Source organism: Bos indicus, chromosome 26, assembly GCF_029378745.1.
Source record: "Bos indicus isolate NIAB-ARS_2022 breed Sahiwal x Tharparkar chromosome 26, NIAB-ARS_B.indTharparkar_mat_pri_1.0, whole genome shotgun sequence".
NCBI classification, from domain to species: Eukaryota; Metazoa; Chordata; class Mammalia; order Artiodactyla; family Bovidae; genus Bos; species Bos indicus.
Window position 1 is genome coordinate 25,386,192 of NC_091785.1, and position 16,129 is coordinate 25,402,320.

General features: G+C 40.2%; 1 protein-coding gene across 3 annotated transcripts in view; it reads left to right on the top strand.

Moving 5' to 3' along the window:
• The window catches only part of SORCS3 (sortilin related VPS10 domain containing receptor 3), a 632,833-nt gene that overhangs the window by 319,807 nt on the left and 296,897 nt on the right, over nucleotides 1–16,129 (top strand). For 2 of the 3 annotated variants that reach the window (XM_070780799.1, XM_019953194.2), the window contains exon 4: nucleotides 11,120–11,278. The exons of the other annotated variant lie outside the window; for it this stretch is intronic. In XM_070780799.1, the coding sequence (XP_070636900.1) occupies nucleotides 11,120–11,278 (159 nt within the window). The remainder of the gene's footprint in view (nucleotides 1–11,119; nucleotides 11,279–16,129) is intronic. 3 annotated transcript variants of the gene reach the window in all.

The following is a 16,129-nucleotide window of genomic DNA, read 5'->3' on the forward strand; positions in this document are numbered from 1 at the left end:
ACAGTGCTCTCTGTAAAGATTTGCTGACTGCTCTTACTGAGATGAAGCCGGCTTCTCTGGCCAGGGCATTGGTGAATCACAAATCCAATGTAGTAAACATTTGGTCAAGCAAACTTAGAAACTCTTGAGTGACCTTCACTCACCACACATCAGATATTTATTATGTGCTTCCCTGAACCCCAGAAGGACCAGGACATGTGACATTCTCTGTCTTTCAGGAACTTAGCATCCAGATGGCACAGTGAGATGAATACAAGTGAAACAAAATTTAACTAAGTCAAAATACATGAATATATTTATAACTTTTCACATATTTTAAACATGAAGCCATAGTTCACTGTGACAATGAATTTGCCAGTGGAGTTGGTGGAAGGTAGAGATCATTCTGCTGAAGCATTGGAGAAACTTCATGGAAGGGAGAGAGTTAAAATGGGCCTGGAAGGAAGGTACGGACGAGGGAAGATGCTGGGCTTTCTAGGTAAGGGAAGAACATTAGCAAAGACAGGAATGTTAGAGGAGTGGGATAGTGATTGGGGGAAAAAAAAAAACTTTTAGGGAATTCCTGGGTAGGGTTTATGGCTATGTTGTAGAGATCAAGCTTGAGAACAGCACAGGAACCCACTTATACGATGTCTGAGGTGCCAGATTTGATTTTCATGACCTGTTGAGGTGACTGGAATTTCTTATGGTGAGGAAATGCCATGGTCAGGATCAGAGCTGTGCTGGGGGGAGCCATCATGCAGTGCAAAGCAGGTGGATGGTTTAGAGCGTGGGTGGGGGCAGACACCAGGGATTCCTGCTCCAGGGAGGAGATCAACTCTCTGAGCTGGGAGGTGCTCTTGTTGCTTCTACAGTGAGGTACTGTCTCTACCTGACCTTCACCCGGGCCTGTTCTGCTCTCAGAACAGTGGTCACAGTGTGCACACATATTTGTCCAGGTTCTCAGTCTTTCCAAGGGCAGACAATGGGTAGCATAACTCTGTTGGGATTCTTGAAAGGGTTAGTGGGAAAGAGTGAATGTGTGAGTGTGTGTATGTGTGTATGAATATCTGCATATGGGGAGGAGCATAGAAACATTTCATCATTATAAAGGTAATTGCAGAATATTAGAAAAAATAGGAAAGTATAAAGAAAAAAATGACTCATGATCATGCTGCACAGGAATAACTACTGTTAAACATGCAGTGAGTTTTTCTTTCCAGTTCTTTTGTGCATATATATGGGCATGAGATAGAAACCATTTTTAACAAATTTGCGATTACGCCTCATATGTTTTCAGCCTGCTTTTCCTGCACTGCTTCCACATATGATTATTTTTCACATTTCATAAAACTATTTGAATTCATACTTAATAGCTGCATAATATTCCATTGAGTGGATTTAGCCTACTTTAATTATTCTATCAGATATTTGAGTTGTTTCCAATGCTTTATTGTTATAAATAACACTGAGATGAACACACAGGTGCATAAGCCTTTTATTGGGTCCCTGATGGTTTCCTTGGACAGAGTCCTAGAAGAGAAATTATAGGGTCAAAATTATGAATATTTATGAGTCCTGTTCCCTCCTGACACATTGCTTTTCAGAACAGTCATGCCAGTTTATATGTGCATCAGCACTGCCTGCCTGCTTCACTCCTCTGCCTTTGCCGTGGTCACCAGCATCCCCCGCATTGCTAGATTCAGTGGTCAGTTCCCCAGATTTCATCCTACTGAACTGTCAGCTACATTTGACAAAGGTGAACAACTCTCTTTTCAGATATACTTTCTTCCCTTGGTTTCAAGGTGTTGAGGACACAACACACTCTGGGTTCTCCTCTTTCACACACTCCATTTCTGGCCCCTCCTTATCTCTTTGACTCTTCCGAAGCATGCTAGAACCCAGTTCTCAGGCTCTTTTGTATCTTTATCATGTCTCCCTGGTGTCCAGATTCATATTTTTAAATGCTGTTCAAACACTGATGTCTCCTAAATTCTTATCTGCAGGCCAGCTCCATCTCCTGAAAATAAGCCTTGTATATCTACTGTCCCTTTGGATGGCTATTAAGCATCCAAAACCTAGCCTTTTCAAAATCATACTCCTTATTTCTACAGCCTGCAATCTACTCCTCCCATGAGCTTTCCTGTCTCATAAAGGCCAGTTCTGTTTTCCCACTTATTCAGACCAAAAATCTGCCTGATCATTTGAGTTATTTCTGATTTTTGATCATGATAAGCAACACAGAGATGAACATACAGGTATACAAGTATAAAGCTCTCTAATGCACTCTTCGGTTTCTCTTACTCCCCACAGCTCATCTGTAAGAGGACTTTTCCTTTATACCCACAGACGGACCACGTCTCAGTAACTGAGCTGGCCCTGTGTTGACAGACTCTCCCACTTGGATTCAGTGCCTCCTCCTGGTCTCTCGGATTCTGTCCTTGCTGTTCCCTGCCTCTCACAATGCTCTATTCAGCCATGGTCAAAGGATCAAAACACAAGCCGTAGGCTCCAGTGCCTAGCTGGAAGCCCACCGATGCTTTCCACATCACTGGGATAAAGCCAGGGTGCTTGTATCACTTACTGCCCCCCACGTTCAGCACTCTGCCGCCTTTGTTCTGTTCTAGCTCTCTGGACTCCTACATCCTTTCTGAATTGTCACCTTCTCGGTGAGGCTTTTCCTGACCCTGCTCTTCACGCTTCAGACCCCCACCCCCCTACTTCAGCACTTCCTGTCTCCTTTCCTGATTTATTTTACTCTAAAGTACTCATTACCATCTGATAAGCTATATATTTTACTTATTTATTTACTTATTTTCTGTTCTCCCCTCACTTGGATGCAAGCTTTCTGATGGCAGGGTTTTCATTTGGTTTGATTACTGCTCTTATCCTGGACCTTATAGTAGAGCCTGGCATAAAGACTCTGGAAATAATGGTTGAATGAATAGTGTTTATGTCCGATTAGTTTTCAAGTTTTCTCAAACCATTGTTTCATCTCATTTCATATCTAATTTCGTGTTTTAAATTGTGGTAAAATACACATACCACATAGTTTAACATAACTGTTTTAAAATGTGCATTTCAGAATTGTTAAGCACATCCACATTGCTGTGCGGTCAGTCTCCAGAGCGCTTTCTATCTGTAAAACTATGCCCATTAAACAACTCCTAATTTTCTGTTTCCCCCCAGCTCCTGGCTGTAATTTTTTTACTTTCTCTCTTTATAAATTTGACTAGTGTAATTACTTTAGTGGAAATCATATAGTATTTGTCTTTTTATGACTGGTTTATTCTATTTAACATAATGTCTTTAAGTGTAATCCACATTGTAGCATGTGCCAGAATCCCCTTCCTACTTAAGACTGAATAATATTCCAATATAGGTATATACTGCTGCTGCTAAGTCGCTTCAGTCGTGTCCGACTCTGTGTGACCCCATAGGCGGCAGCCCACTAGGCTCCGCTGTTGCTGGGATCCTCCAGGCAAGAACACTGGAGTGGGTTGCCATTTCCTTCTCCAATGCATGAAAGTGAAAAGTGAAAGTGAAGTCACTCAGTTGTGTCCAACTGTAAGTGATCCCATGGACTGCAGCCTACCAGGCTCCTCCGTCCATGGAATTTTCCAGGCAAGGGTACTGGAGTGGGGTGCCATTGCCTTCTCCAAGGTATATACTACATTTTGTTTATTCTTCCATCAGTAGACACGGGTTGCTTCCACATTTTGGCTGTGGTTAATAATAACAATATGAACATGGGTGTGCAAATATCTCTCCAAGATCTTGCCTTCAGTTCTTTAGGCTATATATCCAGAAGGAAAAGGCTGGATCATGTGTAATTCCATTTTTTATTTTTTGAGGAACTATGATACTGTTTTCCAGAGCAGTTATACCATTTTAAATTCCCATCAACAATGCACAAGGGTTCCAATTTCCTTAAATCCTCATCAAAAATATATTTTGTATTTTTTGGGGGGAAAATGTTTATTGAAGTCCTTTGCTCATTTTTTAGTTGAGTTATTTTTTATTGTTGTTGATTTTGTTATTTTTATATATTTTTTCCTGATTGAACTCAATGATTGTTGCTTTACTGGAGGTGCTTGAGTTAATTTCTGAAGGATAAGTACAAATATACTTAATATAATGGGTAGGGCTGAAAAGGTGGGGAGTCTAATCCTGGCAAAGAGAATGGCATGTATAAATGGTAATGAGTGAAAGGGACATGCACATAAGCATAAATATGCATTGATGTTCTATCTGAAGACTGTATATGTAGTTTACATATTTTCCGCTAAATAGGATATATATAATATACACATGCATATGTGTGTGTGTATATATACACACACACATATATATACATACATACACTTATAAATGCACAAACTTGGTAACAAGTCTTCTCAGTAGCAGCACTATTGACATTTTGGCCTAGGTAATTATTGGTTGTCCAGTGTTGTCCTGTGCGTTTTAATTATTTAGCAGCATACCTGGCCTCTACCCACTAAATGCCAGTTACTCTCTTCCCTACCCCGCAGTTTTAACAATTAAAACGTCTCCAGGGATGGGAAATGGATGAAATAAGCGAAGGGGATCAGAGGTACAAAGTTCCAGCTATAAAATGATAAGTTATGGAGGAGGTGAAGTGCACATGAGGATCGTTGTCAGTAATATTCTAATAACTTTGTATGGTAACAGGTTGGTATCTGGTCTTACTGACGCAATTTCAGAATGTATAAAAATATACCATGTTCTACACTTGAAACTAATATAATATTGTATGTTAATTTTGATTTACATGAAAAAAATGTTTCCATGCATTGTTGAATATCCCCTGGGGGCAACCCCTTTTCCTGCCAGCTATAACCTCTGCTATAAGGGGAAATGTTAGAGAGGTAAATAGACAGAGGGTGGTGGGGGTGGATACTGGTAGTATATTGTTATGTTGTGATTAAGAGCCTTATCTGTAACAGGCTCTATTTGTGTGTAAACCAATATTCAACAACATATTGATTATGTCAGTAGGTTTAGGGGGTCAGCCTAAAGAATGTCTCTTATACTCTTTGTGAGCTTGTATTGATATTATTGTTATTTCTTACTGAGCTCCTGAGAGTCTCCCATTAGGACTCAATTATACAGTAAATTATAGCATTTCTCCTTTTCTATTCAGAGGAAGTCTGCTTACTCCTATTCAGAGACTGTTTTCAAAGCATTGAACTACAATTTGTTTCCTTTGCATTTCTGGAAACTCTGGCAGAGTGAGAGGCTGAGAAACCTATAGCTTTCATCCCATTTTGTAGACCATACACAGGAGGAAGAGAGTATGGCAACTGAATAAAGTGAACATATTCATTAATTTTATAATTTGAGTGCTTTAAGACTTACCCAGCAGCAGGAAGGTACGCATTCTAGAAAGATTTCTGGGGAGAATTTTATCATTTCCAGTACTGATTTTGATTGACTTAGACACAAACAAGCTTTATAGGCTTTTGAAAATCTAAGTTAGTGAAGCAAAATCTCTGCCTGATTCATGACTTCCACCTGTGTCCCTTGTAATTTGCAACCCAGCATTAAAATTAGGACCACCATTATTCAACTTTACCAGGAATTTCCTACTAAAAGATAAAAGGACCATATGTATATTGATAAACTCTAAAGCTTGTTCATCTCTAATCTGAGGTACAACCCATGTACAGGGAATAATCCAATTCAAAGAGATAGGTTGTATGAGGTTCTTACTCCTAAGGAATGTTTAGTTATGTTCTTACCCCTAAGGTATGTTTACTTCCTTCATGGGCCAGAGCCTCCCACTGAGGAGACGAGAGTGGTCATTCAAAGTGCAATTGTGTTTACTGAGTTGACAATTACTTACTGATTGTTCATTTTGGTGGTGTTTTATATTTGCTAATAGAGTATGCTTTTCTTAAAATGTTGCCAGGAATATAAAATGCATGTAAAATAAGTGTAAAATGTAGTTTTGTTTCCCCCCCATCCTTTCACATTTTTAAAAAAAAATTGTGATGATGCACAATGTGAGATTTATCCTCTTATCAAACTCTTCCAATTGTGCATTGCAGTATTGTTAACTCCAGGTACGATGCTGTTCAGCAGATCTCTAGAACTTGGTTATCTGGCAGGCCTAAAACTTGATGCTCATTGAACAGCATTTCCCCTATACCTATACCCCCACCACCCATCCCTTAGGTTTTTATCAACAAAATTCTGGAACGAGGGGTGTCGTGACAGAGCAAATAATACCTAAATCTCCAACCTGTTTGGCATTACTTCTGCCTTTGCTGCTGCTGCTGCTAAGTCGCTTCAGTCATGTCCGACTCTGTGCGACCCCATAGACGGCAGCCCACCAGGCTCCCCCGTCCCTGGGATTCTCCAGGCGAGAATACTGGAGTGGGTTGCCATTTCCTTCTCCAATGTATGAAAGTGAAAAGTGAAAGTGAAGTTGCTTAGCCATGTCTGACTCTTCGCTACCCCATGGACTGCAGCCTACCAGGCTCCTCTGCCATGTGATTTTCCAGGCAAGAGTACTGGAGTGGGGTGCCATTGCCTTCTCCGACTTCTGCCTTTAGTTATGTTCTTATTCTGGGTAATTTATAGATAAACATTTATGTTTATTTAGCAGTTGTGGCCCTATGCTAAACTCTTTAATCATTATTTCATTTAATCCTTTCAATACCATGGTGAGTTAAACATGATTATTATCAGTATTTTTCTTAGATGAGCTAACTGATTGGAAAAACTGGGTAATATCCTCACTTTTACACATAAAGTAGCAGACTGGAGATGTGAACCCAGGACAGCTGCCCCAGAGCCTATAGCATTGATAACTCTGTTCATGTTTTAAAGACCCCCTTCTCTTCCAGCATATGTGTATAACCAATACATATCTTGTATCAGGACAAGCTGGAAAAAGAATCGAAGCCAAACTGGAGCAAAAGCCAAACAAAACAAAACAAAACAAAAATCTCTAGTGGGAGCTCTTTCCTGCTCATTCTATCAAAATCATATAAATACAGAATTCACAGATGTCTGAACCTGTATTGCCATAGGCTTTCTACATATACACCTACAATTATGGGTTCAAAGGCAAGGTTTGTAAATTTCTTTGTAGGATGAAACTCTCATAACTATGCCAAGAGTCACATGCCTATATCACAAATTTAGTCCACAGAGGATATTTAATGTGAGTATAATGTTTTTGGTAACAATCTCATTTTAAACATTTGAAGGAAATGTGTGCACTCTCTATGTTGACAAAGTACTTACTGCTTCTTGTCTTGCTTTATCTGCTTTGCTCACTTAGTTTACCTGCTTTGTCCTTGTAGGCTTTTCTTTACCTTTGAAATCCCTGCTTCCCAGTAACAGTTTGGGTGGACGTGGAGTGATTTTCATTATATATGTAGGTATAGAAGTTGTTATGTAGAGTCATACAAAATATACATATTTTACTCTGAGGCTTAACTTCTACTGAGGCTTTGCTTTCTGATTCCATTTATGTTAATATTATGGTTCCTTCTTTTTCTTTTTTTTCACTTTTTCTTTTTCAAGCACTAACATTCTATTGTCCCTTTGGATTCCTATTCATTTAATTCTTCATGTCCTCTTGACCAAAGTTGAATGAGTCAGAGGAGGAAAGGGGCTTTCCTGAAACTGCTTTTTTTGTGTGTAGATTTCTTGTTGTTGTTGTTTAGTTATGAAGTTATGTGCAACTCTTTTGTGACCCCATGGACTGTAGCCCTCCAGGTTTCTCTGTCCATGGGATTTCCCAGGCAAGAATACTGGAGTAGGTTGCCATTCTCTTCTCCAGGGTATCTTCCTGACCCAAGAATTGAACCCACGTCTTTTTCATTGCAGGCGGATTCTTTACCAGTGAACCAGTTTCTTAAAGATGCTTAAAAAAAGACTAAAAAGCTGCTTCTCTGACTTCCCCTTGTCCCTTGGTAAAGATGACAAAGTGCTTTTCCGGGTGTAGCAAAGTATTAGCATTAGTATGTGCGTATGTGACTCAAGGTGGTGACATTTGAGTCTGTTAGAGAGGGTAATAGGCAAGTTACTTTCCTCCTCTGAGCCTGTTTCCTTACCTGTAAAACACAAATAATGACCCATCACATAATTTGTTTGAGGTTTCGATAAAATATCCTGCAAAGTACCCAGCGTAGGTCAGAAATCTAAAACATATAGGTTTCTACATCCCTCCTTCCATTCTTCTCAGACACTAGATTTAATATAGACACTGCCAGTGATATCAAAGTATATAAAAGGATTTCAGAGAAAGATTGCAATAAAAATGTACTCTTGCCAAAAAGGGTCCCCTAAAACCAGCTCACAATGTCAGTGCACCTTATATATAATTGCTTTTCTGTACATATGTATGCATAAATGTGCCACAGAGGTGTACGTGTAAGCATATGTGTGTACACATACATGTAACGTTTGTGTTGTGCAGATTAATGTGCTTTGTGTATGCAAGTATGGAGTGTGTGTACAGGAAGAAACAGGGCTAGAGGAAGAGAGTACATTGCACTAGATATTTGATGGTAACCCTTATTGTAACTCATGGTATATAAAATAAAGTTCATTTATGATGTTGGTCTTATCTTCTAATTAAAATCATGGGCATGAAACTTCTTTATACCTGCATAAAAGAAGCAGTTTAATTTCTCTGCACCAGGGGAAAAATGATTTCATTGCCTGTTATGTAGCCTATCAGTACTTGGTGAGAAGTGAGGGAGAGTAGTTAGGAAAGCCTCATTCTTTCCCAGTATATTTGTCCTCACAGTCTTCAAGGAGCGTGGATGCATCCTCTGAGGTTTCTTCAAGGTCAGCAGGGGTGCTTTTTCCAGTAGTCCTTACCCTTCACAGTGCCAAGGGAGGAGACAGCTATTCTGTCTACGAATCTAAGAGCTTTCGTCCTAGATTATTCACACATGAATTAAAAAAAGAAAAAAGAAACTAGACTGCCTGTACTGCATCTATTTCTCAAAAATTTGCTGATAACTAGTAATAACTTATTTCAATGAAGCCAAGGCAAGTATTTGAGAAAAAGAAAGTAAGCTTGTCTTGGAAGTTATATAGGAACAAAAAAGGAAAATGGCTATGAATCTTAGCAGTTAAAGGCATTGAATTTGTGTAAAGCTTACTTTATAATACTGATATATACTATTGGTAAAATTTTAAAACTCTACTCTTCAAGAGTTTCATTTTAGAAGCATAAGGAAATGTTTCTTTGACTTTACTTGGTACTTTGGACCCCACGGTACATACTGTGTGTAGCTGTAACCCTAACAGCTAGTGGCAGTACAGCCCAAGACAGGACGAATTACGAGAGGAAATAAACTCATTTGCTCATTAAGTCACTTAACAAACATTAGGAACTCAAGGAAGTTGGGTTGAGCTGGATGATAAAGGTCAAAAGAGCTGTGCTAATGATGGAGCGAAACAAACACAAGGGGCAGGTTATGTCAACCCATTTGAAGAATTTTAGGGTGTAGGAAAATCAAAGATAAGTCACTGAATGGTTTTAGATTATTCTGGCCACAGTATACAAAGGGAATTGGAGGAATACTGGTTGAATCTGTGAGATGGACTAGGGGTATCTTACAGGAATCCAATACAGAAATGGTCACATTTCAGACTAACAGAACCACAATGGGCAGGGAGAGAATGGATCTGATTTTAGAGTTAATTAGTAGGTAAAACATGCGGAGCTTAGAGACTAATTAATTATAGGAGGTGAATGAGAAAGCAGAGTTAGGGATGAACCCCGGGCATTTGGCTTCACATGGGTGGCTGGTGGAAACCCTCACTGAACCAGGAAACACTAGGGGTGGGGACAGGGGCTTGGATGAGGTATCCTGGGACATGCTGAGTTTTAGGTCTTGTGGGATATTCAAACTGAAGAAAGTGCCAGAACACTTAGTGTTCAAGTCTGAAACTGGGAGGAGACCTTAGATTAACTTGTAATTTATGAAGTGTAGCCAGAAAAGTGGTAACAAAAAAATAAATAAAAATGAGAGTGGAAGAGGTCACTGAGGAACAATGTGTCTAGTGAAAAGAGAAGGTCAAAACTGAGGGTTGAGCAATGGTTATACTATAAGGATAATCACAGAAAGTTAAGTAATCAAAAGAGGTAGAAAGGAAAACCAAGATAAGTATGGTGTTACAGAAGCCCCTGGAATAAAATGCTTCCAGAAGGATGGAGTTGTCAGTGGCCACAAAGACTGCAAAGGGTTTAACTAAGGGAAAGATAGGTCTGAGTGTCTACTGGATTTAAATACTGAAATGTCACTCACACATTTAGTGAGACCAATGCCACTGAGGTCCTATGAATAGAAGACTTTTGACTCCTGAGAGGTTGATAGTAACCATAGCTATCACTTGTCATGAATATGCATTATGCCAAGCATTCAAAGCCAGTTCTGGTATCATCAGACTCAGTTATTGTTGAGGAAACCGAGGCCTCTAGAAGTTAAGTAATGCTCCAAGGTGACAGTATACAGAGAAGTGTTGAGACCTGGACTTGCTGTCTCAGATGTCTGTTCACTACACCACTCTGTGCATTCGGCTTGGGAAGGACAGACTTTCTTGAGCATCAGTATTTGTCAAAAATGGCCTTCAGGGATAAGTGCTTTGGAAAACAACTAGAGCAAAGGGATCATGAAACCACCTAAATCAATTAAATCTCTAAAACTGTTCAGAAGGAACAAAACAGTGGGATCTTTTTCATGACTTAAAAGCAAGAGAGTGATGGAGAGTGATGTGGAGAATTGACAGAGGGAAGACGAAAAGACAGAGGTGTGATGATCCCAAGGTCAAGGGACAGAGGACCATAAGAATAAACTTCCAATATGTACAAGTATAAATATCAAAAATGAAAGTATTTAGAAGATGGACATCAGAAAAATGAAGCCTCATTTGTATGCAGACCTAACCTTGCACAGTATTTTAGCTCAATTCACCAATAAAGGACTGAATCAGGAAAAAAAATACCAGTATTTCATCTAGAGACCCAGATGCCCTTTTCTGTGCTGTGATATATAAGTAGAAATGACTTTATATTTATGCTTTAATTTCTTGTATTTATTCTCTGCTACTGACTCTGTCTATATTTTCTTCTCTTTCCTTTCTTTAGATCATGCTTCTTAGTGATCCTGAGATAGAGAGCAGCATATTGATCAGCTCAGATGAAGGGGCAACCTATCAGAAATACCGGCTCACCTTCTACATCCAGAGTCTGCTCTTTCACCCCAAGCAGGAGGACTGGGTACTGGCCTACAGTTTGGATCAAAAGGTGAACACATTCTGTTTTCATTCACATCCTGTCACCCAGGTACCACCCGTGAAAAGCACTTGCCTATTTACTCAGTCCATATACACGAGGGTATTCAATGACATTGCATTGTTCCAACTACATTGATTGTGTCTGCAGCATCTAACTTTCCTTTCTGGTCTTTAATATCAAAATATGCAGGCGGGTATATTTCATTAATGACTATGCCATTTGTCATTTCACAGGTTTAAAATGGTTTTTTGTGTGATTTTACTCATTTAACCTTTAAAACAAACCCTGTGCTATAAATGGGAAATGTATATTCAAAATAATTTTATGGAGACTGAAGTAAGCAAAGGTGCAGAAAAGCCAAGGTACTTGTTCCAAACCACTCACCTGGTAGCTAGAGGAGTCAGAACTTGGAAGCTTATTGTCAGACTTCAAGTCTAGGCATATTCTATCACACCATGCTGCCTTGAATTGGAATATGCCATTGTTCTCAGTTTAGCAAAGGGAGGAAAGCCTCAAACATGTCCATCTCATTGTTTTCTAAAAGTACATTCAAGATAGAGTACCTCAATGAGTCCTCCCCTTTGAGCTTCAGATCCATACCTATATCCAGCTGTGTACTTGACTTGTCTACTATATGTCTCAGAAGCCTTTCAATTCAACATATTCCAAAGATGAACTCTTGATCTTCCCACATCTAAGCTGGTTCTCTTCCAGTATTCCCTAATTGTATTCACTCAGGTGCAAAAGTCAGAAACCTAGGAGGTAGCCCTGATAGTTCTCACAGTATGTGTTCATCCTGTAACTTGAACTATGTATTTCCCAAATGTAGATCTTTTGATTTCATGCCTTTGCTTAAATTCCTTCTGCATCTTCTCTTTGCTCACAGATTAGTCCAAAGTCCTCAGTAGGCTGCAATAGCACCCGCTTGGTCTGGTCCCTCCTTCTGTCTTCTAACTCACTGTTAGTACTTCAGTGACCATCTTCAGTCCCTCCCCACAGCTGTCTCCCTTGCTCTCTTTCCTGGGCCTGGGATCTTCCATACAGTAAACCTCTTCACTATCAGATCTCAGACATCACTTCCGCAGGACATCGTCCCTAAGCTCCCTGACAAAGTTAAATCCCCCTTGATGTTCTTTCTTACAAGGCTATGCACACTTCCCTTCAGAGTACCTGTCATGGTTGAGATTTTCCTGTTGATTGATGTGCACTTGGCATCATTTGCATTTCTCTCTAGATTGCAAGTTCCAGGACAGCAGGGTTGTGTCTACTTTTACTCACTGTTGTAGCACCAGTCTCTAGGACGGTGCCTGCCATTTAATAATGATCAGTAAATATTTGCTATATTTGAAAGTTTGGACTTCCATGGGCGCTCAGACAGTAAAGAATCAGCCTGCAATGCGGGAGACCTGGGTTCGATCCCTGGGTTGGGAAGAGCCTTGGAGGAGGGCATGGCAACCCACTCCAGTATTCTTGCCTGGAGAATCCCCTATGGACAGAGGAGCCTGGAGAGCTACAGTCCATGGGATCGCAAAGAATCAGACACAACTGAGCTACTAAGCACAGCACAAATATTTGTTAAGCAAATGAATTAGTGGATGGATGCATTGCTATGGTAATGAGCCCTTTATAGTTGATCAATTTATATCTATGAGAAGAGAATTTAGATTGTTCTTTGTATTTCCTGCTTTTTCCAGAACCTTAGTACAGTGTGTGATGGCAAACTATTATGTCACAATGTTGTGGAATCAATCAGTGAAAGGGGATGGATGCTTACAAGTACTGTCTTACATAGAGTTGTCTACAGAATAATGTTGTTAAAATAGCTTCTTGTCTCTGTTCTCTCAAGTCCTGAAACAGTTGCTCCTCACTATATGTTTGAATCTGTAATTTGTAAATGTGAGTGTGTGTGTATGAGGTGTCAGCACCTTTAAACAATAGTTTCAACATAACCTTTATATCTCTCATTAATAGAGCCTCAAGGTGGGCATCAGGTGCTAAATGCAGTCCCCTAAGGACACCCGCATGACATTTGCAGAGCAAAAACCATTGCAAATACATTTCTTTCATGGCATCAGGTGGATATTGTATGAAAGACTTAGCCAAATGTCAGATAGTCTCTGTTTAAATGCTTAGTATAGCCAGGAATTTTGAATATGTGTTGAAAAAAATAAATCATTTAGATGTTACTAAATGGCTGTATGATAATTTATTTAGATGAAACTCAGAAGTCTTAAACCATGTTTTTATTTATGCAGAGACAAGCTAGGTTAGACCAGCTAGGCAGCAGACATCTCATGCCAAGAGGTTGATAAACCAAATGCAATATAGAAGTATTCCTTTTCTCCAGCTCCACAGCACTGAGAACATCTACAGCGTTGCTCGTGAAGTCCCTTACAGATAGAATGCATTCAAGATAGTTTCTGACTCGATGGTTGCTTTTTCACCTGGTGAAAATCTTTGCAAATGTGGCAGTGGGCACTGATGGATTTTCCTAACCACACTGAACATTTCTGGATGCATTCTTCCTTAAGTTCTCTTTCTTGTTGACATCTTTTGTGTGAAGTGGCTGAATGTTCTTTAGGCCCATAAAGTTTCTAACTGGTGCCCTGACACTCTTAAATAAATGGTGTGAGAAGGCTGATGATGCCCCCGGCAACATTTGTCGAGATGCCATAAAACATCATCCAGGCATTCAGGTTACAGCAGAGTTTTTCTTTATTTGGGGGTAATTTATTGGTTTAGAGTCAAGGAGAGGGATGCTTTGGAGCAGCAAATGAAGATGCAAGGGTAGCCGAGACTGATATACAGATGTCTCGTTTCGGACTGCAGCCTTCTCTGACATGCATGCATTGAGGCGCGGGCTTCTTCCAAAGAGAATGAAAAGTGCTTGTATTAAGGTAACTGCAGCATCAAAGGGAGATGTTTGTGGTGAGGAGAGAATCGATGTTTCCATTTTTGTGCCTTTGATGAAATGCACTAGCAATTTCTTTGGAATCTGTAAGGCTATCTCTTTACCTTGTATGTATTACAAAAGACCTAATTGAATGATATTTTAAAAGGACAATATCCAATTGCTCTACCTTCCAAATTGCTACCCCAAAGCTGCAGGAAACTTGCCAGGAGCTCTCACTCAATAAAGGCACTGCTGGAGAATTAAGGAAATACCTTCTGGATAGAACAAAATTCTGTCTAGAAATTGAGAGTGCACATAATCTTGTGTTCATTGAGATATTGGCTGGCAGCTTGTGAATCCCCTGGGAAACTTGGCTACCTTGTGCTGATCAGGGCCAGGTTGGTGGTGAAAGAGAGCCAAGCCTTCCAACTTCCAAAGCGATGAAAGGGCGTGGAGGTAGGGCAAATGCACCTTGCACTTGACCCTGTGGGAGGATCATGCCTCTCCAATTCTGATGCGTCCCAGTCTCACAGAGTCTTTCTGTGTCCTCCTCAGTGCGATGTGGGCCTTTGATCAAGTCCTGTTCTGGCTATACTGTGGGTCCTATTACCTCCTATGCCAGCTCCCCTCTGCCTTACAGATCCTCCTGCCATCTTGCATTTTAACATTAACTGACTCAGTAAAGATGAAATTCTTTCTTGTGTACAAGAATCTTGGAGATGTTTTTATAAGAATCTTGGTGGTTTAAAAAAAGCACAGCAGAAATAATGTTATGGTTGACCAAATTGGAAATAATAAAAGAAAAGCTACTTCTCTCCTCTCAGAACCAAAGCTCTAGAACATCTTAGGGCAGCTGCGTATTTACCAGTTATTTAGAAGGCAGGATTCTCTTTTGCCTCCATCAGACTGTTTCCTTGCTAACGACTGAAACAACTCACTTTGTGATATTTTGAATTAGCTGGAGGGCTCAATAATCTTACTGAAACCGAGAAGTTTTGAAAAGATTTTGGGATCGGTTTTGAGGACATTGCAGTCCTTTAAAAAGTTAGGTGTTATTCTCATAGTTACAGAAAGCTGATGTTTAAAAATAATCCCTCATTTTGACAAGGAACTCGATAGTTTTTCGAATGGGCACATGCTCATGTATTCACAGATGCATGCAACGTGGACACAGAGATGCAGAGATGCAGAGCTGATAATAGCTGTTTTCCTGCATGAGAGGTGGGATTGCAGGGCTCTCTGTTATCATTTGTCTTCTTGGCAAAATGAAACTTTAGCACACCTAGCTGGCTTTGGCCATCAGAAATGAGAATCTCAATGGGATTTCAGACATGATTGTTTTTCAGACGCTTCTGGGCTAGACTAGTCTAGAATTGCCTGAAATTTCAATGTAAAAGCCACTTTCTGAAACACTGGCACACATAATGAAGGGTTGCTATGTGGTAATTTGGAGGGAGGGGGGTGTGCAGCTATGGGTGTCTTGTTTTTATTGCTGGCCATCCACCAAGCTCAGTAGCAGCTGACAGAGTGACAAGCTGGTTAAGAAACTGATGCGGTCTTGGGAATTGTTGTTTAGTTGCTACGTCATGTCTGACTCTTTTGTGACCCCATAAACTGTGTAGTTCACCAGGCTCCTCTGGGCATGGTCACTGGCCAAACAGGGTCTGCAGTGGAGGGGGTGGGCTGCCACAGTGAGCAGGACACCAGTGAGTTAGGGTGTATCTAGTGTGTAGAAGGCCTGAAAACTCAAAGGGAAGTTTAAATTTGTACTTCTGGAATGCTGGTACAAATGAAGACATTTCTTTCGTTTATATTCTCATGAAAACCCTCTGATTAGAAATGTAATTGTGCTCAGAGCCTTCAGGATTAGCAGGAGATGGGAATTTTCCTCAGCAGCCTTGACAGAAAGGCTTCATGGCTCCCCAGCTGGTGAGGACGGGGCTGTGGGGAATTACCTTGGGCTGGCT